Source organism: Anas acuta, chromosome 3, assembly GCF_963932015.1.
Source record: "Anas acuta chromosome 3, bAnaAcu1.1, whole genome shotgun sequence".
Lineage (NCBI taxonomy): Eukaryota > Metazoa > Chordata > Aves > Anseriformes > Anatidae > Anas > Anas acuta.
Genome location: NC_088981.1, coordinates 33342239 through 33367148, shown reverse-complemented (window position 1 = coordinate 33367148; position 24910 = coordinate 33342239). Strand labels below are relative to the sequence as shown.

At 59.0% G+C, this 24910-nt stretch overlaps 2 protein-coding genes across 3 annotated transcripts; one reads left to right on the top strand and one right to left on the bottom strand.

The window, feature by feature from the left end:
* Nucleotides 1-1594: 1594 nt before the first annotated feature.
* TCTE1 (t-complex-associated-testis-expressed 1) lies at nucleotides 1595-11731 on the top strand. 2 transcript variants are annotated; one of them, XM_068676563.1, is made up of 6 exons: nucleotides 1595-3815; nucleotides 6103-6362; nucleotides 7637-8205; nucleotides 8618-9067; nucleotides 10793-10995; nucleotides 11596-11731. In XM_068676563.1, exons 2-5 carry the CDS (start codon nucleotides 6188-6190, stop codon nucleotides 10967-10969), a joined length of 1371 nt encoding a protein of 456 aa, XP_068532664.1. In that variant the 5' UTR covers nucleotides 1595-3815; nucleotides 6103-6187; the 3' UTR covers nucleotides 10970-10995; nucleotides 11596-11731. The 2 variants fall into 2 exon arrangements, with proteins under 2 accessions (XP_068532664.1, XP_068532663.1); XM_068676562.1 differs by having other exon boundaries at nucleotides 10793-11686.
* TMEM151B (transmembrane protein 151B) lies at nucleotides 11677-24884 on the bottom strand. The gene is made up of 2 exons (XM_068676560.1): nucleotides 24553-24884; nucleotides 11677-20033 (listed from the first exon to the last, which is right to left on the bottom strand). The coding sequence occupies exons 1-2, from the start codon at nucleotides 24643-24645 to the stop codon at nucleotides 18597-18599; spliced, it is 1530 nt and encodes a 509-aa protein (XP_068532661.1). The 5' UTR covers nucleotides 24646-24884; the 3' UTR covers nucleotides 11677-18596.
* Nucleotides 24885-24910: the final 26 nt, after the last annotated feature.

The following is a 24910-nucleotide window of genomic DNA, read 5'->3' as shown; positions in this document are numbered from 1 at the left end:
GCCTGCTTTTTAGCTTAAAAGCCACTGACCCCCTGTAAACTCTTTCCCAGCCCCTTACAGTGCAGGGATCCTTTGCAGCAGCCAAATGCAACATGGAATCAGGCCAGTCTGTCTCCCTGTCAGTTTGGCATCCACTGCTGTATCAGCTGCTGCTTGGGTTTCTCAGGAGCAAGGCTGCAACAGCTCAGGACCCCACTGCAGACAAAATAAGGCATGAAGTGTGTTTACCCACTTCTTCTAGCTGTCCTATCCAGCAGGGAGAGCAGCTTCATGGCGAGCTGTCTGAGGGCCGGTTTGGCATCCAGTGTGCAGAAGGTTTCATCCTACCAAAAAGCAGTTTAGAGCAATGCTCAGCTGCGAGGGCTCGAGGGCACGTAACGTGGGTTTTAAATGGAGCTCTCCAGCCAGATAGCTGCCTGCATTCATCCATGAGGGATCAGAGGTGCAAGCAGCTCCTTGGGCACACGTTGCAGCTCCAAACACCAAAGGCTGCAGGCACACACAGGCCAGTGGGAAGCGGGAAACTAATTAAGAAGCAAGGTGGTTTTAGCCATGAGCAGGTGCTATCGAGTTGGCAACGGCGCTCTAAGTCCAGATGGCCCCCTAAGGCCCCTGCAATGCCAGGGCTTGCCAGCCCCAACCCCAGGCAGCTATCTGGCGTTGGCAGCAGGGGAGCTGGAAGCCCTTGCTCATCTCTCCTGGCCTGCTTTGCTGCAGCAGCTTTGCTCTGGGTCGCCTGGGCTGCAGAGAGAGGCCAGCAGAAGCCGAGGACCCGTGTCACGCTGGATCGGAGATGGGGTCACCTCCTATGAACTGCCTCCACCACGTCCCTCCTGCGCCATGCTCTGCAGCCAGCTCTAACACTTGGAATTGCAGCCGGTGTTTCTGTGCCACTCACTGGGAGCAGCAAGGAGAGGCTTGCACGGGCACAGGGTTTCTGCCCTCATCCCTGACCGAGGTCCTGGCATCCCCTGCTCCTTGCCCAGCCTTGTTTCACACCCTCCCCTCTTCCTTTGCATCAGAGGTGGCGCAGGCTGGAGCTCCAGGAAGAGGAGGATAAAATCGTAGGCTCCGTAGACCTTCTTTTCACATGGTGAATTATTTACACTCGGGTTGGGATTTGCTGCTCTACTAATTTTGTTGTCTCCTCGTTCGCCCCACATTGCAGGCGGCGTTCCCTCCCCGCTCCCTTCCCTCACTGTCTGCCAGCCGATTTCGGCAGGTGCACGGGGAAGACACCCAAGGAAGACGAGCCCTCGACTCCAATATCACTGAGTGTTACACAGAAAAGGGGGAAGGAGATGCAAAACAGCCTGACCTTTAAAACAACCCAGCTCTCGGGTTCCCTCCCCCACCTGGGAGCAGCTCGCGGGCTCTGCCATAACCTTCCCTTCCCCGTCCCAGCATTTATTTATAAGCACTATCAATAATTAAGGAGCCGCCTGCCTGCCTGCCTGCCTCGGCTGCGGCGTTGACAGAGGCACCACTGACGTTTCCTGCCTCAGCCCGGCTGCGTTGCTCTTTTGGGCTCTATTTTTCCCCCTTGCTTTGGTTGAAGCCCTCAGATTGCCCACCAGGAGCCCGCCCAAGCTGTCCCTAGATGCTGAGGGAAGCCCCTGCGGTGTCAGGCAGGCAGAGGTGGACAAAAGGAGGTGACGAGGGACTGGGGCTGTGGCACCCATCACTAGAGGGGGGGGTGATGGCAGCTGGGAGCCACAGGGGAGCCCACCACGGCGGGGGAAAGCAGGGCAGCCCAAAGTCTGTGCCCGCTGGAAGAGCTCTGCTGGTCCCTCAGCCTTTTTCTGTAGCTCCAAGGGTGGCGAGGGAGGGAGGGGAGCCTGGCATGGCTCCTGCCAGAGCTGCTTTGCCATCTGGCACTGGGATGCGATGCCAGGGGCTGAGTGGGAGTCGGCAGAGGGGCCTGAATCTTCTGGCCTGGTGCTGGAGAGATCTCGGTGAGAGGAAATGAGAGAGGGGGCTGCAAGCGGCAGCCGCTGGGGCCCTGAGCGCGGATCCCAAATCAAGCCGCATGCTGGGGTGGCCTTAAGCCAGCCACAGAGGAAGGATGCTGTTTCTGACAGATCTGGGTGGTTGTGGGGACACCAACTACAAGAGCAGACCAGATCTGCTGCTTCTAATTCATTCCCCACCTTCTTTCTTCCATTAATTTTAAGCAGGGAGCATCCCACCCGCCAGCATCCTCAGGCTTCGGTGCTGATGTTCGCCTCACCACCTGCTTGGCTCCTGGGGCACGTCTGAAAGGCCAAGCCAAGAAAAACTCCTCGCTGCCCTCGGCACCCAGGGACGAGGCCGCGGGATGCCCCGAGAGCCAGGCACTGCTCCCCGCTGCGCTGGCCCCTGCACTGCCTGGGCAGGGGGCTGGAAGGCAGGAGCTGGAACCAAACCCAAGCTAACGAAGGGTAATTAGTGCTCATCCCAGGGAGCGGTAGGAGACACAACCCACGATCAACAACACCTCTATTAATAGCTGCCAGCAGCTGCACGGCTCCTGCTGGGACCTGGGGAGAGCGGAAGGCTTTGGGAGGAGAGGCAGCGTGTGGGATGCTCCCTGTCCCTTCAGCACTGGCTTTGCAGGGGCTGTTTCCTCCTCCTGAGCCTTTTGCCGCTGCTGGCAGGTGCTGGCTGCTTTCAAGCAGTGCTCTCTAGCAGAAGGCAACAGGAGGGGGGCCTGGAGAAGGGGCTCGGGAGCTTCTCCCCACTCCTTGGGGTCCTCATCTTGCTGAGCCGCAGGCACTCGGGAATGGCTGTGAGCCCAGATGTGAAGGGGAATGGGAATGGGAATGGGAATGGGAGGGGTGTTTTGCCCTCCACACTTAGCCAGCTGCATTTGAGCTGGCATCTGAAGCACCTACCGCTGCAAACGCTGCTGGAAGCACATGCTGATGTCTGTGTGCTTGGAAATAAACGTGTTAACCTGGCCATTTTGAAGGTACCACTGCTTATTTTCATCAGATTCAACACCTGCTTGCACCCAGCTCCACAAATGACTGCAATACTTGGGCCACGTCATCTCCATGATATTTTTTTTTTTTTTGAAATGCAAGATCTTAAAGTGCTTCCAGAAATAAAACAGCTAGTGTGGGGCCAGCTTTTGGGAAGGGCTCTGGCATCCCCTCTGATTAAACACCAGCCTGAATCCCAGGCTGCCTCACACTCTTCTCCGGAGCTGGAGAGACAGCATCAGGCCACTCCTACACTGCTGCTGGAGTCGAGCTGCACATCACCGAAAGTCACGAAGTAGGCCTCAAAATCTTCATTTTTTAATCCTTCCCAGATCACATTTGTAACCTCGTCTTCACAACCAGGGGGTATATTTTAACTGAGAGGCGGTGCGGCTCCCCAAAAATGCCAGCTGTCTGGGGACTTGCAGGGATATCAGGAGGGCTGGCAACAGCGCCATGCGTGCTCCCACAGGGCAGGCGCTGCGATGTCCCCGCTGCCGAGCACGTCAGCATTTTGAAAGAGCAGAAGTCGCCTTTCAGCCTGGAAAGCTACTGGCGAATACCAAAACGCCTGGGTCTGAGGAAGGGGGAAAATGAGACGCACGTTTACATCCCTTTGTGCAGTGTGGCTGTAGCACCCGGCCGTGCCAGCAGCACCGTGAGCCCCCCAGTGCTGCAGGAGCCTCCCCGGGGGGACTCCACACGTGATTGTGGCTGGGATCCCCACGGGTGACACCCAGAGACGCTGGAGGGTGATGTGTTTGGGTTACCCGGGTGCCCAAGTCCCGCCCCGGAGCCGTGTGCCCCGGATACACATCGGTGACCGGGCAACAGCGGCCGCCTCGCTGGCAGGTGAGGGGCTCGGGGGCTGTCAGAGACAGCCGCAGGGGGTGCGGGAGTGATGCTCAGACCCTAAAGAGCTTTTCCTGCAGCTGCAGCCCCTCAGGGGGCAGGGGTCTGGCCGTGCAGGACCACGGTGTTGGCCCTCAGCACCAGCTGGAGGGCGGTGGCGACATCATGAGCCATGTTCCCAAGTGGCCAGCTGGCCTAATTCTGCCTGATATCCCCTTACAGACAAATTTCATTATGTGTGAAGCTAAATAGATTCCTCGTCTGGCATCCTTTTTTTTTTTTTTTCCTTTACTTAAGGCCCACTGCAGAGAGGCAGTGTGCAATACGCTGCCCTAATGGGTCCTTAGCATCAGCCTCAGGGCAGGGAGCAGCGCTGGTGGCACCAGCAGCCGGCACCAGCACCAGGACCCCCGGCTGATGCCTCCTCTGCAGGACAGCCAGCGTTTGCTGCAGCAATGCTGTGAGAGCTGGTACGAGGCACCAGCTGGAGGTCACCGCTTCCCACACGACTCCCGATCAGGCTCTGGGCTTTGGGGTGAATCTAACGAGCAGAGAAATTTAGGTCTGAGCAGATGTCCCATCTCCAGATCACAGGAGGTGCCAGCGAAATGTTGGTTTGCTGTTTAAATACATGCTCAGCACCCCAGCTATGAGGACGGGCTCGATGAGCCTCCTGCAGCCCAGGCGAGGGGACGCAGCCACGGTCAGAAAAGCCATCAGAAGCCCCAGTTAGCTCTGAGTGGCCTGGGGGCCAGAGTGACACAGATGCTTTTTGAATGGGATGAAGGGCTGAGCAAGGAGAAAGCCTTTTTCCCGGTCACATCTCCTCTGCCAGCATTGGCTGTGCTGTGCTTGTCTGCTGAAACCCAACAAGCACCACGAGCTGGGTTTTCAGCTGGGCCAAGGAGGTCAGAGGAAGGACTCCCAGCTCTCTCATTTGCACGTGGCCCGTTCCTTCTCCTCCCACACCCACCCTTCTTCAGACCAGGCCTCTTTTTCTTCTACAGCCTTTGCTTTTGCCATCTTTGCAGCAGTGCCTGCCAGGAAATGCAGCTCCCCTTGGCACCTGTGTCCTCCTGCTTTGCATTGGAGGATTCCCTGCTGCTGCTCTCTCCCTCACCCCGTCTCCTGACTCTCATCCCAAAATGGTTCTTCTCATCCAGGATCTGCTACAAGCACATTGGAAGAAGCATTTGCTGACACTTTTGCTGCAGTACATCGTGGATCATTTTGTTTCTGACCTTTAGCTCTTGGCATTTCACAGATCTCCTCTCTTCCCCTTTTGTAGGTTCCTTTTGCAGGCCCTTCCTCATGTCTCTTTTGGAGGGGGAAGGAGCAGAGGCAGGCAAGCTCACAAAGCCGTACAGGGCTTTCAGAGAATGAGGGACTTATGCTGACTGAGGCACTGGAACTGAGGTTGGGGTGGGAAGCAGCAAATGGGAACATTTGGTCTGGGAAAGCTCTGCAGAGCTAATAGGGATGGGCATCCTGCCTTCTGCTCCAGGCTGGTTCTCTTAGCTCGTATCTGCTCCATGTGGGTCTGCACAGGTCTGACCCGCCTCATCAGTTAATGGATGTTTGGAAAGAGTTCAGCTGGAGAATAATTGAGCAAAGCAGAAAAAAATGAATGCACTTATAGTAAGCATCTGCCTGTGAAGAGCCATGAGGGCAGGCAGGCACAGTGGATCGAACTGGGGGGTGATCTGGCCCAGTATCCCTCTCTGACAGCAGCGGGTTCCCTCAGAGGAGTGGGAAACAGATGCAAGTGCATGTGTTTGTTTCCACCTGCACTCTCCCACCTCCGACCATTTTCAGACTCTGACAGGTGTGGTTTCTGGGCACTGAATCATTTCCGAAGGGTTTCTCTTCCCTGAACTTGTCCTGGAGCCTCCACCGGCTGTCAGCACCCGCAGCAAGGAGTTCCACAGCTTAACCGTAGGCAGCATGAAGAACCACCTTTCCCCTTTGTTTTAAGCCCAGCTCCTGCCAGCTTCGCCTATTTATTTTATTGGAAAAGACAGGGAGCTCTCAATTCCTGTCCATCCTCTTCAACGGCACACTGAATGAACACCACCCTGTTATCTTTTATTACATGTAGTGTTTGGAGACCTCTTTGTGCAAGGCAGTGGATGAAGATAAGGGTAAATAATGGTTGCTTTGCTGCAGTGCCTCCGGTGTGAGCAGAGGAAGCAGAAGAAGGGTGGGGGAAACTGCATGACAGAAGAGCTGTGTGAGCTGGACACCCTTACAGCCGGTCTCTTTCCAAGGTTGCCTTTTTCTTTTCCAGGCAGCCCAGCTGGAAAACGTGGTTCTCCTGACCCCGAGCAATTTCCCTCGTGCCTCCCGTGACGGAGCCGTGGGCGGTGAGCGGGATGCAGCAGGCTGCTGGCAGGAGCAGGCCCGTTCCCTCGCTGCGGCGCTCCCAGAGCAGGCTGACCGCCGACTCCTACTGCATACACCGCATCATCGAGGACCCCGAGTGGTCCCTCGCCGCCGTCCCCCAGCTCACCGAGCTCTGCCTCCAGCACATCGTCCACAATTTCACCCGTAAGCGGGACGGAGAGCTTCTCCCCGGGGTGTGTGGGAGCAGAGGGCCTGCAAGGCACAGAGGCAGCTGAAAGGCATGGTGTGGCACCCAGCCCAAAGGAGCAGTGGGGGAAATATCCCCCAAGGCAGATAGTCAGACAAAATATTTAGTTGTTAAGTATGTATTTTCACACTCTGGTCCCTTCTCGTGAGTCACACACAGGCCTGGTTCCCAGCACGGGGATGGAGTGCTGTACGAGGGACGCAGAAAGGGGCCCTGCTGCCAGGAGCCTCTGAACACACGTGGTGGTGCTCACGGCTTCAGGCTTCCTCCACAGCTCTTGGTGGCGATGTGACAAGCTACACCCTCAGGCAGGGAATGTGCTTTTGAAGCAGGTGGACGGGTGAAGCATAGTAAAATATAAAAAGCACATCTCATCTGGGAATGGGAGAGAAAGGGCCTAGCCGTCACTCAGCGGGGCCGCAGCAAAGCCCAAGGATGCGCCCACACGGGGGCTGTAAAATGGTGTGGTGCCTCAGGGCTGAGCTCAGAGACCTCATGGTCCTACCAGCCTGATCAAACTGATGCCAAATGTGACCCAGAGGGAAGCTATCCTGCTTCTGTCCCACCTCTGGTTGTGCTGTGGGACTCTGCAGAGTCCTGCAGTGCCAGCTGTGGGACATGGAGAAGAGACCCCAGGAGGAGCCTGTGGCAGGACTCTGGGTGTCCTTAGGGAGGGAATGCCACAGAGACAGAGAAAATATAAGATTAACCCCACTTTGTGCCTCAAAATCTGATTCCCCATGTGCAGATAGGTGCACGGGTAAGACAGACACCTGACCTCAGATAAAAAGGCATGAGGACTTGCATGCAAAGCATGCAGGTAACTCAGTTCTCAAATATTGTCCTTTAATATGTTTAGGAACCAAAGGGAGTAAGTTCAGCAACTGGCAAGCCGAGCTCTTCCGTCACTGTAAGCCTGGCGCAGCTCTGTTGGCAGCAGCAGTCCTGCTCTGAATATCAACCGCATTAAACCCAAATTTAAACCGGGAGCCAAGGTTCTGGTGCAGATCCCAAATATTATGAGGGTAAACCCAATTACGTTGGTGCTTTGTTATAAAAGTAAGAAATCCTACACAAAAATGAGTCATTTTCTGCCAGCTTAGCTCCCCGCACCAGCTGATGGCAAGTGAGAAGGGAGCCAGTATCAGCCGCTGGGGGGCCGGGCAGAACCAGAGGGCAAGCCCCACTTCCTACAGCCCAGACCAACTTCTCCTCTCTCCTTTCCCTCCAGAAAACCCTATTTTAGACCGCCTCCTGCCTGAGCACCAAAGGAAGGTGCTGGACAGGCTCCCCACTGGCCTTCCGCTCGCGGTCACTGCCAACCTAGTGAGTGACGAGGACTACTGGAAGCGGTGCTGCACCGAGCGCTGGCAGGTGTGTGACATCTCCGGCTACGGGGACAGCTGGAAACGGATGTTCTTCGAACGCCACCTGGAGAACATCCTGAAAAGTTTCGTCCCCAACACCACGGACCCCAACCAGGTTCTGGAGCTCATCCCGCTCTGCAAAGACTACGTGCGGAAACTGGAGGTTGACCAGTTCCTGCCGCCGCTGAAGGTGGATCCAGAGGAGGAGGCGGATGACATCTCTGATTCAGGGAGTGATTTGGGGCTTGGTGAGGTCCCCGTACATCACTATGACCTGGGAGCCCTCGTTACTGCTCTCCCTTACCTTGAAGAGCTTCATCTTACTTACGGCGTGAAGGACTGCGGCATGAACTTCGAGTGGAACCTCTTCAAGTTCACCTACCAGGACTGCTGCAACCTGGCTGGTGCCGTGAAGAAGTGCCACAAATTGAAGGTAATGCATCCCAAAATCAATCTTTCTTCCTCAGCTCGATCTTCAGATTGCCTTTGGAGGGGGAGGAGGGGGAGAAACCTAGGCTCAGTTTTCCCTGCTGGCAGCACCCTTCCCGTTGCAGGTTCCTGTCTGCCTGAGCAAAGAGAGATTAACTTGCCCTATATGTTAGAGATCCCACAGAGTCAGAGGAGAGGAATGGAAGTTTCCAAGAGGTGAACCCTGGGGCAGGCAGGGGAACTCAGTGTCATGCCCTGCCCTCTCCACAATGAAAAATAGCTACTTTGCCCCACTAGCTAAATGCATCTAAAGCAAAGGGAGATGAATCTCGTCTCTGGTGAGCCACAGGCTTGAGGACTCGTGCAAAGCTCCATCCAAAGCGCCTGTTTCAGCGTCCCTGTCCTTTACCCCACAGGTTTTCAAGCTGACGCGCAGCAACGTGGATGACGACAAGACCAAGCTGCTGGTCCGCAGCTTGCTGGATCACCCCTCCCTGGTGGAGCTGAACCTGTCCCACAACCTCATCGGGGACACGGGGGCACAAGCTGTGGGCAAGCTGATCAACCGCAGCCAGCTAGAAACCCTGGATCTGTGTAACAACAAGATCCATCAGGCGGGGGCTCAGGCCCTGGCCCAGGCGCTGGCCCAGAACTGCACCCTGACCTCCCTGAACCTGCGCCTCAACTACCTGGGGGATGAGGGCGGGGAGGCGATGGGCCGTGCCCTGCTGGCCAACGCCACCCTGAAGTCCATCCACCTGGGAAGCAACATGCTGTCGGAGCCCAGTGCTGTGCTGCTGTCCCAGGTCCTTGCTCAGAACGCCACCCTGACGTCCATCAACTTGTCGTGCAACCACATCGGGCCGGTAAGAGAAAGCCCTGCTCCCTGCAGCTGGACGTGGTTGTGAGGTTTGATGCTGGGACGCAGTCCCAACCTGCCCTCGGTGTCCCTGCTTGAGCAGGGGGTTGGAGCAGGTGGCCTCCAGAGGTCCCGTCCCACCTCAGGCATCCTGTGAGTGCGTGGTTCGGTTGTGAAGGAGATGCTGAGCCTGGTCTGCCTCAAAGCCACGGGGCAGAGGCATCCCTCACATTTCAGTCTTGCTGGGATAACAATCAGTTGCAAGCAGTGAAGGAACTACAGCAGACAGCAAAAAGGAGAACGTCTTCTGTAGGGACACACACATTTATCTCACTCACGCCCAGCTCTTCTCATGGGGCTCTCAGGCAGGCGCCGGCTCCCAGGCTTCTGGGCAGAGAGGGATTTTCCCCACAGGAGACTGAAATCCAGGGAGTGTGCCTGCGGGAATCACAGCCACTTTACCCACGTGGGAGTAGATAAAAATGATAGGTGGCATAAGATGAGGGCCTTATTCATATCCTCTGTACCTCAGATCTGCTGTGCCATCTGTCACGCAGCGGCACACAGGCAGTTTTCGCCCTTCCCAGAATCTCTCCTGTCCGTCAGGAGGACGTAGTTAGAAAATTGGCTCTGCTGTTCAGCTCCTGTAATTCCCCCCGCAGCTCTGGTGCGGTGTGGCAGGTCAAAAGTGTCACGTCTGGATGCTTCTTTGTGGCTCCTGAGCCACAGGCGCGCGTTTTCTAGGCAGAGGAGCATCCACAAATCTTAGCGCATCCCTCAGAGCTGCAGTGTGCAGCATGCCCACAAAGCCGACCACTTCTCTTCTGCTGATTAAAAAAAGGAGCTTTAGAAATCTGAAACTAGACAGCTAAATGCAATCATGCTGGCTTTTAAACTTTCTGTGCTGCCTCAATTTTTCTCGCTGTCACAATAAAGAGACAGCAAGACCAGCTGTCCCTGCTGGCAGGAATATTGGCATCAATATGTTTGACAACGGTTTTAAAAGGATTTGATGGCAGAAAACCTTTTGTGAGCCCTCATTTTTATGGTTCTGGACATGGATAACCATCTGAGTGTAACGATAGAAGGGGACAAGCGTTGGAAAGGATAGCAGGATTTTTGCTTAGTAAATAATAATCTTTGTGCCTGGCATTTTCCATCTGATGAGCTCTCCTGGTACCCGTTTGTGAAGCTCTGTAGCACCCCAAGAAGCGGGCTGCTGTTTTCGTCTTTGTTTTACATATGGGAACACGGAGGTCTTCGCTAGGGATGCATCAAATCCTCTGTACCCCTTTAAAGAGAGGTTCCTCTCCCTTCTCACATTTTGTCCTTTTTAGCAAGAGGTCTAACGGGCAGGGTGCTGGGGAGAGGGGGCTGCCTGCATGGAGGCGATGGGCTTGGGAAGTGCGTTGGGTATGGGAAAGAGAAGAGCTGTGGGAAGAAAAAGCCAAATGGTTGCATCCCTAATGACCATATTTCAGGCAAGGGAAGGCAATGCACCAGGTGAGCTGCTAGAGCAGACTCCTGGCAGGTTATCCTCTGCGTCCGTGCCATTAAGCAGCCTGAGCTTGAGGACTCGTGACACGATACCCAGAGGGAGCCATTAGCACGTGTCAGAGCGCTGAGCGCTGCAGAAGGTTACGCTCCGGCCCCGTCCTTCTCTTGGGAGCAAGGTTTCAGGCTTGGGTGAAGCCTCACTCACTTTTGGGCTCCTTTCCTCTACCCGCTGCAGGACGGTGGCAAGCAGCTGCTGGAAGGGCTGGCGGGCAACAAGACCCTGACCGAGTTCGACCTCCGCCTGGCAGAGGTGGGCCAGGAGAACGAGTTCCTCATCGGGCAGATTCTGTGGGCCAACAGGCACGCCGCCCGCCTGGCACCTCAGCCGCAGCCACCAGCCGAGCCCCTCTGACCAGGATGCTGCAGAAAGCTCCCCAGGTACCAGTTTTGCTCCCCACATAGGATCTGGGCTGACAAACCTCCCCTTGCACAAGTGGAGGGCTCCCAGTAGAGCACCTGGGGTCGGCAATCCAGCCCCTCAACCCCCAGGGGAGGGCTCTGGGGCTGCTTCCCCAGCTGCCCACCCATTCCTGCTGTCCCCCAGGGGTCACAGCATCCACTGCGTGTCCATGCAGAAAAATCCTGCTCCCCCCGAACAGGCAGCATTGCCTGGAGCTGGGAGGAAAGGTCGCGTGGTGGACACCAAGGTTACAGCCGCTGCCCGGGGCTGCAGGGTCTTCTGCTGTGACAGGAAAAGGGGCAGCCTCTGAAATGTCACCGGTACCTGACAGTAGCAAAGACACTCACCTGCTCAGCCTCCTGTGGTCCTAAATATCCCGCTTTGTCCAAAGCCTTGTCATGGGGTGCTGTTTGTCATCCTTAATTTGCTGCAGAACAGCATCCGCTCACAGCGCTTTAGTGCTAGGATCAGCAGTGCTGTAGTGCTCCTTGGGAAGTCAGCCTGTCCTTCAGAGGCTTGGTTTTATTTGCATTTTTGGGAAAAACACTCCCCTTATGGCTGCCTTTCCCCCCTGACAGCCCCTGCCCTCGGAGCAGCGCGGGGGCTCCGGCTCTGACCGCGACCCGTGCCCACAGACCCGCCGCTGACAGCCGCCTCCGTGAATCATCTGAAACTTTTATTACACCGATTTGGTTTACAATCTTTGTACTTTGATATTTCCAACAAAAAAGGCAACATTGTGATATACTGTTTGTACATATATAGAGAGACGGAGAGAGCTAGATCGTACTGACATAGCTGAAAAGTAAAAACTGTTCCCAGTGCTCACCAGAGAATTTGTTCGCCACCTACCCGCTCCTGCCTTGCTCTGCCTGACGGACACGGACACCCACCGGATGGATCAGAAAGGGTCGGGCACGGGGCTGTCACTGGCAGCAGCGGCCACATGAGGGGTGCCCGTGTGGGTCACCCCAAAGCCTTGCAGGTAGCCCCCTTCCAAACCACTCGTGGATGCTCCCAGGGGCTACGTCTGCAAGAAAACGCAGCCAGTGGCAGCCACTGCGAGCCCTTCCCTCCCGGGCATCTCCAACGCCTTGTTTCCCACCCTCGAGAGCGAGGTATTGAAAAGATTTTGTTTCTTTTTTTTTGTTTGTTTGCATTTACAAAATATTTCCACTGAATGACACACCTGAATGAGATGAGGACTCGTGTTCAGAAACAGCAGAAAAGACCCAGGTCAGGTTCAGGCTGAAGAAGGAGCAGCTCCAGCAGTAATGGGGGGGGCTTAATGGGGCTGTCCTGGTCCGGGGAAAGCCTGTGCATAGCTCCAGGCACAGGGCTGGTGCCAGGAGGGCAGCGGTGGGATCCCTCCAGCACGCCGAGGAGTAAGCAGCCAGCACAGCCGGTGAGGAGCAGGGCGGAAAGGAAAGGGCTCATGGAAAATTTATCGCTGGAAATAATGCTGAATTGCTTTCCAGGATCCTCCCAGCTCCTCTCGATGCGCACAGCCAGGATTGCCAACACCTTCTAACCCCCATCCAAGCACAGGCCCCCCTCCTGGGGCCTGGAGACTCCCTGTCTCCCCTCCCGTGAGACCCCTGGCCAACACACAGCTCTGCAAGGCTTCAAACCATTCCAAGCACCGCTGAAAATCAAAGCCCAGCAGCTGACAGCACCCACCAGCAGCTTCTCCAGCGGGTCGCCCGTGGGGTGTGCGTGGGTCTGTGCCAGACCGACGGGGGGAGGACGGGGAGAAAAAAGGAAAAAAAGGGGGGGAGCGACACGGGGGCTTCCACCGCGCGCACGCAGCGGCGGGTGCCGCGGGCTGGCTGCTGGCTGCGGCAGATGGCGAGCCGTGCTTCGTGCAGGGGGGCAGGAGCTCCCCCAGCCTCTCGGCTTCTGCTCGCAGCCGCAGAGGCAGCGATTTGCGAGGTGTCGCGCTGGCATATGGTGTCAGCGGGACGGCGGGCTGATTTCGGGCACCAGCTGGGGGTGGAGGAGCAGGAGGGGGTGCGGGGGATCGGTGCTGCGCTCGGCGTCCCTCTGCTTCGACAGGGCTGGGTCTGTTCACACCAAAATCCATCCTGGGGCTGTGCACGGCACTGAGACAGCATAGTACAGCCGGCTGTGTCCCCTGAGAGAGGGGCTTGGCTTGGAGCATCGCCTTGAGGGCACCTCATGTAGGGGCAAACTATGGGATTGAACTGGGGAGCAAATTTCCTGTTGTAAAGCACCACAGCAAGCACTCCTGGCCACAGCCCTGCCCCCCGGACCAGCGACACAAGCCCTCCAGGTGGCTGGGCACAGCTTTCTGCCAGCCCAAATGCCCCCCTGGTCCCTCCTGTGGTGGCACGGAGCTGGTGTGGGGGGGGAGCAGCGCGGAGCCAAGCCCTGCACCGGCCTCCCTGGGCAAGAGGGGACAGCTGAGACGTGCAGCGGTTCCTCCCCACAGGCTGCACCCGAAATAGCCGGCCCTGTCAGATCCCTGTCCCCAGCCGTGATGGATTAGGCTCTCCCAGGCACGAGGCAATTTGTTCATTAGTGACATTTACACCTTGTGGCTGCATCAGCCGTTGCGGCTCGCTGCCACGTGCCCCAGCTGTCAGCGCGGGGCTCGGAGGCAGCAGCGCTGCTCTGATGATGCAGCGAGGCTTGGGATGGGCACCTCGGCTGGGAAATGCCTCCTGCACGTCCCCTGGGGCACGCACAGCCTGCCCCGAAAGCCTGATATATCCCAGGCCTTCTTCACCCGCTGCCCCGCTCCTTCTCCTTGCCCCCAAACACCGCTGCTCCAGCACAGCCCTGCCCTGCCCGGCCTCGCGTCTCCCACTAAAATCACCCCACCTGCACAGCCTCTGAGGGCTGACCCCATACACCCTCTCTGCGCCCCCCCTGGTCCCGCACAGCCACGAGAGACCATTTTCACGCCAGGTTTGGGGAGGGCGAGCAGAGCCGCAGCGCGCTGGCCAGGGAGCAGATCCAACAGCTCTCGCACTTGAGGCAGCCGGCAGGGGATGGGCTTCATCTCCAACACAGCTTGCTCCGTGCTCTGATCCCGGCTCCCTGCCAGTCACTGCAGCAAATGTGACACTTCGTGCCATCCTCCTGCAAAATCCAGGTCAGGAGTTTCCTCCCACAAGCCACGAGCAGTGCCCTGCCACCCCAAAAAACACTCCCTATGGGAACAGAGGGGCCGTACCAGACCAAAGCCACCAACACAAGCTCCTCTGTGGGGCAGCAGCCCCCAGTACTGCATGTGGGCACCCACAGCATGCCCTGCCCCTCATCAATACACGTTTGGATGCCAAGCCCAGACCTCTATCTAAGTGCAGAGGAGGATTTTAAGCTCCAGCCTCCGTTCCTGATCACCCTACCCCACGGCAAAGCCCCTGTGGCACTATCCAAGCCTTCCTCTGGCACCCCTTTTCCACGAGCACTGCACATTTCTAGCAGAGCTGGCTGGAGCAGGGTGCTTAAACCCACACCATCCTCAGCGATTCCATTTCTAAAGCAAGGAGCAGCAACCCGAAACGCTCTCAAGGCCTCTCCCTGCGTGTGCTCTGCAGACGCGTACAGACTCTGGATCTTCCAAACCTCTTCACCCTGCCCGCTTCGTGGGCTGCCATCCAGAGCCCGAACTCACAGCACGGCAGCTGACAGCGCTGCTAATGGCCACTGGGACCATGGGACGGATGCAAAACACTAAGTCATCTCCACGCAGCCTAGCGAGGCTTTTTTCCTCTCGCTAATGCGAGTAGCTCCGGTTGCAGAAGCAGCTTGCGCTGATGGGGAGTGAAAGACCCTTGTGTGGCTGTGCGTGAAGTTACTTTGCTCTACGAAGCCCACAAAAGGACAGTCACAGCAGCTGATCCACCCATTCCCAAAGTTCAGAGGGATGGGGACGGGTCGGGATGGGCACCGATTTCTTGCAAGCTTCGTTTCCCCAGGAGTCCGGAGTTTACAAAACCCAAACGAACGAGCGAAAGGCCCCAACAAAAGCGGTCCTCGTTAGGAGGGGAGGAATAAAACCCATTTAGCAGCAGCTGTGCTTGTTCTCAGTGCTGGATGGATGCGCTGCACGTCGTCATGGGCTCCTGAAAACGCAGCAGATCCTGGGAGTGTTGCATAGGTGGAGGATGTACCTGCTTGTAGGGCCTGCCTTGGGGCTGCAGGACGAGGAGCTGGCTCACCTCCGCGAGGAAGCTGTCCCTCCCCCAGGTAAGACAAAGAAAGCGAGGAGGGAAGGAGGAAGAGCAGTCCTGGAGGCCACGGGTCTCGCAGGTTCAGTTCCGACCTTGGGACCTCTTTTCCCTCGTGTGTGGCTGCGGTGCTGTGGAAGAAGGCTGCTCTCCCGGTGCGGTAGAGGTCAATTTGCTCGTTTTAGCTTGCTTTTGAGATCGCATCCACGGGCATAACATCTCCCTTCGCGGAGCAGCTGTGGCGGAGGCAGCAGAGCAGAACAATTCAACCCATGGCTTGAAGAGCCAGCAGATATCCACCATTCACTCACGCTGGCCAACCCCAACACGAACTCTGTGCATCAGAGCACCACTGCGGCAGATCAGTTTGGCTTCAAGGAGCGATCACCCTGGGGAGTTGCTAAGCCATGCTGGCACTGGCACGGCACCACTGGCTTCAGTGGCATTACACCAGGATGACCACGGCCCATTAATGCTGTGCTTAAACCACGCCACGTTTCTGTGATCACGCAGATCCCGATCCCAACTTTGTATTCACACAGACACGGACCCTGCAGCTGCTGCAGCAGCGTAGGAGCGCACTGCTCTGCCCTGCGAGAGGAAAGGCGGCGTCCTACAGAACTGAAGCCAGAACTGAAAGGCTGGAAGGAGAGGTGGGGTGGGTCTCCAGTGTGCATTTTTGGGGGAAGAGGAAGAAGGGGTTGTGCTTGTTTGAAGTCAAACAGCAGCTTCCCCAGCGCTAACCCTGAGTATTTGCCTGGAGTGTGATTCTGGAAGGCTTGGGGTGGGCCACAGGCTGACTCCTTCCCCTTGTGCTAATGAACCCACCGTTTTTCGGCCCAAAAGCCCTCTCCTCTCACACATTAGTCCTCTCTAGCCCAAAGCAGCTGGCTGTGCTCCCACTGCCCCTGCCCTGGCGTGAGAGGAAAACCCGCTGGCAAGCTCCGTGCCGAGTCTGACTCCACAGCCATGGAAAGCTGCAAGGGGTGAAGGGCAGGTGGAAAAAATCAGAGCCTTCCGGAGCCTGGGCCTGTGTGCTCCTGGAGAAACCTCGTGAGGGGATTCTCGTGAGAGACTCACCAGGATCCTCAGCACTGGCCTGAGCTTACGTCGGGCCCTCAGAGAGAGAAGCACAAGCGCCCAGCAAGCCAAATGTAATCACTGAGCAAGGAAACTCCAGGACAGCCAGCAGGGCACTGCTACCCGGCCTGAATCCGTGCCAACGAGAACAAAAAGCAGAGGAGGATGTACCCACACCGGAGACCTTGTGCTTCCCTGTTTCCACAGGGGCCTTCTTATTTAAGCCAACATCTAGGTCTGGCAGCGAGAGGAAGGGTAGATTACAAGACAGAAGCATAACAGTGAGATTTTAAGGGACTTTTTGTTCAAATCACCGTTGTTTGGAGTCCGGCCCTTGAGACCCAGGAGGACAAATCAATCCGGGAGGGCAAGAGACGCTGTCCAGGGCATGCAGGCACAAAGAGCAGCAGAAGGAACAACCCTGGGGGCAAAGCCAAGCCCAGCCTTGTTTGTCTGTGCATCCTGCAGAGATGCAGCAGAGAAGGATCCTGCAATTCCAGACTTAACCCACTGGAGATGATTTTCAAAAGCCAGGCGGCGTGGTCCCCGAGACCCGGTCGGTGCAGCAATGCAGTGGTGTGCCTAGAGAAACAGATCCTTCGTCAACAAGTTGGGAGGAGGAGGAGGAGAGGCTGGATTACACACAGTGCCTCGCTGTTTGCTGTGTCTTGCCCTTCCAATACGGATGTGGAGACACCAAGCTCGAGAAATGGACTTGCTCGTGCGACCCATGACACGTTGCTCTTGGATTTCTTCTGCCCCAGCAGATGAGGGAAGCGTGGTGAGGCTGAGAAGCGCTGTCAGGAGACGTCACTGGCTGCCTTGGCATCCACCTCCCAAAGGAGCTGATGGAAAAGGAGACAGCTTTTCTGAGAGCAGTGACACAAGAGACCTGGGGATGTGCTGACGGAGAAGAAGAGCCAGATGCCCTTGTGCTGCAGGCTCGGTGACACGAAGGCTCCTTCCTAGCAGGGGACAGCACGGAGCTCAGTGCAGGCCAGCGTGCCCCGACCACAGCAAGGCAGAGAAGCCGGGGAGCTGCACAGAGCTCCCCTCACTCCTCATAGCCTGATGCCTCTCTGGAAATACCCCCGTAGCAAAAGCTGCCCGGTTTTAAGCAGGATCCCCTCTGACACCTCCCCAGGCTCTGTTCTGGTGGTGGACACCTCCCTGCTGTGCTCCCCACGTCCCCAGCCCGGGGTTCCCAACTCTCCGGCGTGTTTTTGCCTTTCTCCCTCACCGCCCCTCAGAGCTCTCTGCCAAAACCAGGCTGCCAGAAGTCTGCAGCTCAGCCTGCAGCCAGAAACCAGCCTGATTTAGTGCACAACACCCTCCTGCAGACATGCACCACCCTGCTGGCCTTCTATCAATGGGTGAGCTGCAGCTGAACCTCCCTGCGCCTTCCTTGATGCCTGCCTGAAGCAATTAGGACCCGCTTCGAGGCTGGGGACCCCTGCCAAGAGACACGCCAGCTCTTAGCACAATGCTGTCCCAGCGCCCGCCCCGTCCCCTTCCCCAGCTCACCAGGGGCCTCCTGCTCTCCTTCCAGCTGAGCCCTCCTCCAGCCGGCAGGTCGGTGTTGCTCTCCTCTCCCACTATGTCCACACCTCCATCCCTTCCCCAGCGCTGCCTCCCCGAGCACACAGCCCTTCGCCCCTGGGATGCTGACCCTCAGAGCTGGCATCCCAAAGCTTCCCCGGGAGCTGTGCCCGGGGTCTTCTAGAGACGACGCCGTTCCCGGCAAAGAGAGCACCTAACAGTCGGAGCACGGTCTAAAAAACAAACAGGGAAGGTGGGGAGCGGTTGGGGCAGGGGGAAGCTGGATTCGTGGCGCTCAGCCTTCTCTCTGACCTGCCCATCAGCTCCTGGGCACCCCACGGGCAGGTAAGGTCGCTCCCTGCACCCTGCCAGGGCTCTGGCTCTGGTGCCAGTGGGAGCAGGGGTGGCGAGAGGTGCGACAGGGCGCCTGGTGGTCGCTGCTTCCAGCCTGCAGACGGAGCTGGGAGCCGAAGCACCCCCCTCCCTGCAACTGGCCCATCTTTTCAATCCCCTCTTTGGGTCTTGATGCTGCTGAATTATGGTTTCAGGGTTTCTTTTTTTTGCATGTGGTGGTCGGTCTGGAGTCCTGTGCCACGTCAGGGAGAGCACCATCCATCACTCACCCCCCCAGGAGGTCAGAGCCACCGCTCCGTCCCGCCTCGTCCTCCCGGGCCGTCTCCCTCCCTGGCGCTCTTCTCCCCAAATCCTGCGCTGGCTCGGGCCAGGCCATGGGCAACGAGATCCCAGTGCCCCCCCTGCCTTCACAGTGAGGTCTCCACGCAGGACCCGTTGCGGTGGAGGTGACGGTGGTCGTGGTTCAGGCAGCCTTCGTTGCGGTGCACGATGAGGATGGGGAAGTAGAGGGCGTCCTGGTAAGGAGGGGGGTCTTCCTCCTCCACCGTGACCTGGCTGGAGAGGCGGGTCTGCTCCGTGGGGCAGCTCTGCTCGTTCAGGCTCCCGCTCCGGCTCTGCCACAGGCAGCTGCGCCGCGAGCCGTAGAGGCGGCCCAGCGAGAAGCGGCTGCTGCTGAAGGGGATGCGGGGGCTGCCGTTGCAGATGCTCAGGGCGCTGCGGGAGAAGATGGACGAGCTGCTTATAGTCCTGTGGCACCGCTCGCAGTTCTGCCGGTAGCCCCCGTAGCGGCACGCCGAGTAGCTGGTGCAGCCCGAGAGCCCCACCAAGTCCATCAGGACGGCTTCCGAGTAGCTGGGCACCAGCTGCTGGTTGGATCGGATGTGCCACTCCAGCTCGGTGCTGTCCACCGTGTTGACGCGGGGCATCCTCCGGCAGAAGGAGCGCTCCTCGGCCGGCGTCACCGCCACGTAGTCAAACCCAAAGAGTTTCTCCACGTGGTAGTGGACGTAGGAGGTGCGGTACTCGTTTAGCACCCGCAGGGGCCAGGAGAGGGTCAGCAGAGCAGCCACCCAGAAGACGTAGTGGGATACGTACCAAGGCAGGTTGTCCGGGTCGGAAAAGGCCACCATGTATTCCTTGAAGTCCACGTTTTTGAGGTGCATGCCCTCCCTGGCCTCCATGTAGTCATCCAGGCCCTCGTTCTCCGTGAAGAAGCGGGCCCGCTGGGTCAGGTAGGAGTTCTCCGACTCCACGTTGGCGAAGCTGAAACACTTGGTGAAGCGGAGCCGCGTGGCCGGGTAGCTCTCCAGGTCAATGAGGTCCTTGGAGATGTCCTTCACCCCGCAGTTGGAGTAGTCAAACTCGGCCTCCGCCACGTGGGTGTTGACCCGCTCATGGTACACCTGGGTGGTGGTGTAGGCGTCCCCATTGCGGTAGCGGGTCACCTGCCGGGTCCTGCGGACATAGTGGTAGCTGATGGCCTTCCACCAGATGCAGGGGGTGGCCTGCTGCATCCGCTGCACTCGCTCGTGCACGCTTTCCACGTCCACCTTGTACTGCAGCTCGTTGCGGGTGTAGCAGTGCCAGCACTCCACCAGGTACACCACGTAGAGCATCACCAGGAAGGCCAGCGGGATGTAGACGTAGCCGTTGGAGCAGGGGCTGTCGTGGTACATCATGGACTTGCCCTTGTAGGCGCTGTCGAAGGTCAGGCGGGTCACCTTGGTGACGTGGCACCACGTCATGGCCCCCATGCAGCCGTACATCAGCAGCGACAGCAGCAGGCATTTCCAGTGGGACTCCCGGCACAGAGACTTGCTCAGAGACTGCTTCACCGGCCGCTGCTGCTCCGGGGGGGGGCCGGGGAGAGGGGGAGAGAAAACAAGAGGAGAGGTCAGTGGGATGAAGCAGCGGGAGGAAGGCGAGCAGGAGGCGGGATGCTCTGAACGGGGAACGGAGCGAGCCGAGGTGCAGGTGGCACAGTGCCACCCCAAAGGGAGACCCCCCCTCCTCCGCAGCCCTGGTGGGGGACATGTCCCACGTCCTGGGGCATGGGTGTGAAAGCTCGTGCCTTTTTCTGTAAGAACTGCTCTCAGGGCTATAGTGATGGCCAAGGAGCAGGACTTCAGCCACGGGACTTCTTAGAGGGACCGCACCGGTGCGTTCGCCACAGAAACTGCGCGGGGTTTCATAAAAACCTGGGAAACCCTCCTCTTAAGGAAACCTTTGTCACGCTCTGCAACACCCTGAAGTCTCGAGTATTGATCCAGCAGGTGCTTGTTTGGTCAATTACCAAACCCCAAGGGAGGACATGCAAAGAGGTTATTTGTGTTTTGTTTTTTTATACATGAGACTTCCTCCAGCACAAACGCCATCCGACACAGCAAGCTCCAAAGAGAGAGGAGGTGGGAACCCCAGCCTTGCCACAAAGGTCCCTCAGGGGGTTTCAGCTTTGTGTCCCATCTCCATCTGCATGTGCCATGCCCTCGGGCTCCCTTCTCTCACCAGAGGCCGTGCTGCCTTTGCCTAGGAAGTGATCTGGGCCTCTTCTTCCCTCTAAAAAGTCCCCCTCGCTCTCCTTAAAAAGCCCCCCACCCCTTGGCTTGGTCCCGTAGAGTCCCACATGCCAATCTTTCCTCCCTGCTCCATGCCAAAGCCTGGCCCACCCCATGCCAGTGGGATTTCTGCCACGGTGCTGAGCGGGGCTGGACCCAGCCCAAGCCTCCAGCGGAGGTTTTTTTCTCCCAGAGGCAGCACAATTCCCCTCCCTGCTGCCCCCAGCAGCCGGCCTTGGGTGAGCAGCACGTCAAAAGGGACGGTGACACCAGGGGGGGAACGATGGCACGGCGCTCTGGGGGTCTCAGGTGGCACTGAGGCCCTGCTCTGTGGCAACCAGCTGAGGGCAGGAGCTGGTGGCAGAGCTGGGGAAGACACGGGGGGCTCTGTGGGGTGGCTCTGCAGGGATCCCGGCAGAGCCCGCTGCAGGCAGGGAGCCGGGGCACGGCAGCAGGGAGGATGATGCAGCCGCGGCTCGCTTCCAGGAACTGTGTTAGCAGGGCTCCAGTCCACGCTCCAGTCTCCTCCTGAGGCTACGCGGCACTCAGACACTGCAGCGCTTCCCCGGGGTCACGCTAACCCCTGCCGTAAAACTGTTTACCAGCCCGTTTCGTCCCAGGCTTTTGAGGTAAAACACGCAGACATCGGCTGCGCCGGTGGGGTTTCTGAGAGCCGTTCGAGTGCCAATAACAGGGGACACAACCACAGCAGAGGCGGAGGAGGAGCCAGCTGCAGAGGCTAATCCCGGTAGGAAATGCAGCATCCCTGCTCCTCTCCCGGGCTGCACGGGGCTCTCGGGAGCAAACAAGCAGCACCGAGGCTTCCCCCGCAGGAGCAGCCGAAGAAGGTCACCTCCTCGAGCTCTTCCCCAGCCTTGGAGGAGCCCACACCAGGGGACGGGGAAATCCTTTCTGTCCCACAACGGTGCCACTCGGAGGAGCGCGGGCTGTGGCACAAACACCACCGCCTGCCTGCTGCAGTCTGACGGAGCAATAGGGCACGAGGCTTGCCCAAATTGTCACACAGAAGGTGTTGGACAGCCTCACCTGGAGCTGCTGTTTTCTGAGTGCGTGTGGAAGGCACGTTTGGGAAAGGCCCTCCTGGGCCTCACACGCGGCGTTTGCTTCGGAAATTGCCCCCAAGGTGAAGGGAGGTGGGAGCCCCACACCCGCAGCTGCTGCTCTGGGGTGGAGAGGAAAGGATGGAGGTGATGATTTGTGAGCAGCCATGAAGTAGAAATGTCCACAACACACAGGGCAGAGGCAGCAGAAGAGCAGGCCCCCGTCACTGCTAGAGCCCAGACCCTTTGAGCATCTCCTGCTGTGGAGAGCTGGGCAATCCACCTCTAAATCATCCCTCAAGGGGACAAACCTGCCCAGGACCACGGCGGCCAAGCACGTGGGCAAAAATCCCTTCGTTGCCCCCACCTCTTTGATCCTGTGACCAAACTCCAGCAGCCCTTCAAGCTGCACAAAGCTCCTCTCCGAAACAGCCTGAGCTCTCCGATTCCCGCTGACCTCCTGACTTCACACGGTGGCCCGGGGGACACAGGGGTAGGTGTCCCGGAGACACCTCTCTACAGGGCCGAGAAAAACAAACCAAAACAAAACAACTCCCAAGGCCACTCGTGGTCAGGAGGGTCCCGGCTCACCCCCGCGTGCCCACGGCCCAGGTTTGGGAACCACCTGCCTAGAAGCAGCAGCTGGCTGGGCCCCAGCCTGGCAGCGCTGCCAACTGCAGAGGAAAGGGGAAGGCAGAGCATCTAGGAGCCAGGGAAGCCTGCCAGCACTCCGCGCCTGCGACGGTACCGAGGGCTCCATTTTACACAGCAGCTGGGCACAGGACCGCTTCCCTCCGCCGCATCCCCCCGGGGCTGCAGGACAAGGGGTTTTTTAAGCTTGTCCCCAGGCTGAGGGGCTAGTCCCTTGGCATTTCATCCCCTCCGAAGTGGAAATGAGTTGCTGAGTGAGATTCAGCTCAGCGCTGCTAAGTGTAGGTGTATGCATGTGATGCCAAAAGGAAGCAGGAGCTCAGACAGCAAAGCAGCTCGTCTCCAGCCCGCGCTGGCTTGCCACTTGCCACTTGCCGAAGCCTTACAGGGCTCCGAGGTGACCTGAGACGTGTCGAGTTGAGGCACCTTCAATCAGGACAGATCTCAGTTCCCATTTTGCAGTCCCCAGGCATCTCTGTGAGCAGGAGATGCCACTTCCCTCTCCCCCACAGGCTGCTTCATGCCAGTCTGTGATAGCAGCTGGCTGAGGGAAGCGTGCCCTTAGCCTAAACCGTGCGGGTCACGGACTCCAGCCCTTCTGTCTGCTCCCAGGGGGTGCGATTACACTGACACCCCAGCTGGCAGCCACCAGCAGAGCAATCAAAGCCCTGACGATCTTCTCGTAAGCCCTGCGAGGCAGGGGACACCCTCAGCGAGGGACACCCAGCCGGGCACTGCCCCTGCTGCGCTTGTGTCATCCAAACCGGCTCAGCGCTGGCACCTCTCATGAGCCACTCCACTTGGACCCAGCGCTGATTCACACAAGCAGCCGGGGCACAGGAGGCGAGGGGCCACGTCCCAGCGTGGCACAAGCACGTCCTTGTGCTAAAAAAGCCTCTCACGGGGTCTGCTGGGAGCCCTGTTGGGGTCTGGGGGTGGCCGAGCGGCAGCAGGAGACGGGAGCTGAGGCAGAGCCGCAGAGCGGAGCATACGGCGTTTGTACAGCTTCCCAGTCCTTGCACTCCAGTTTTCCTCTCCCACAATTATTTCCATCTAAATATAAGTCTGTATATATAGAACAACTACGCGTCTGCATGGATGTTCTCCCGGAGCCGAGGAGGCAGAGAACACCGGGGTTATGCAGCACTTGCTAGCGGCAGCTCCCCAGCAGCAGCAGAGGACGAGCGGTGTGCCAGCTCCTGGGCACCCCACCGAGCTGGGACACCTTGGGGGACAAGGACAACACTGCCCACCCCACACTGCCTACTTGCCCTCCAGGACCACCGGCCCCACAGCACACGGGGGCTCCTCTCAGTGTGGTTGCTGCCTCTTCCCTTACGACGCACGATTTGGGGGGCTCGCAGCCCTGCCTGCCCCGCGCTGCTCCCTGTTCCCAAAGCACCCCAATCCCTACCCCCTGGCACCCGCGGCCTGGGCTCCAGAAAGCCACCAGCTGGGGGGACTGCAGCGTGCCCGGGGACTGCCCTGAGCCAGCCTGGGCCTGCGAGCAGTCCCCAGGTCCCTCCACAGGGCTTCCCTCGCAGCCACCCCGCATTTGTGCCACCTCCTGGCATCCCCCCGCACCCGAGGGGCGAAAGGGGAGTCTCGGCGCATCCTTCCCAAGCACAGCAACCTCCTCCTCGCTTTCCTTTTGGCATCTCCCCTTTTCATTCCCCATCCCCAGCCGCTCGCCACCCAGACCCCCATCCACATCTCCAGCCCCCCCACGACCCCCGAGCGCACTCCGAGCACAACCCGAGCGATGGAAAAGGGGGGGGCGCGGGCGGGGAGGGGGGCTCGCAGCCCCCTGCCCGCCTCTCCCCACCTGCGGGCTCCGGCGGGGGAAGCGAGCCCCGCACCGCACCGCACCGCACCACCCCGCAGAGGGCTGCGCTGCCCCTCGGAGCCCGGCGGCGAGTCCCGGGGGGGGGTCCCCGAGGCACCCACCCGTCTCCGGGCCGTCAGGGGAGGGGGGCTCCCGGCCCGGGGGGGTCCGTACCTGTGCGGGCGCGGCGCGGCTAGCCTCCGCCGGGCGCGCCGCGCACAGCCGGCCCCGTGCAGCCGGCTAGGGTTGGTGGTTGTGGGGGGCACCTCACCTCCTCTCGGCCCCCCTCCGCCTCCTCCGGCGGCCCCGACGCGCTGCTGCCTCCTCCCTCGCCGGCCGCGGCCGCCGAGGCCGGGGGGGACATGGTGGTGGCGCTGGAGGCGGCGGGGGCGCCCCGCTGGCGATGCCTCCGGGCTGGGCGGCGCGGCCCCGCAGCCGCATTATCCCGGCCGCCGCCGGGCGCTGCCCCCCCGGGAGGCGGCGGGGCGGCGGGGCGGCATGGCACCGGCCGAGCACCGGGCCCCCCCCGCGGCTCCCGGCCCCCGCCGCAGCGCAGCGCCCGCACCCGCACCCGCACCCGCGCCCGGTGCGGCGGAGGGCGGCGGGCGGAGCCGCGGGGGGAGGAGGGA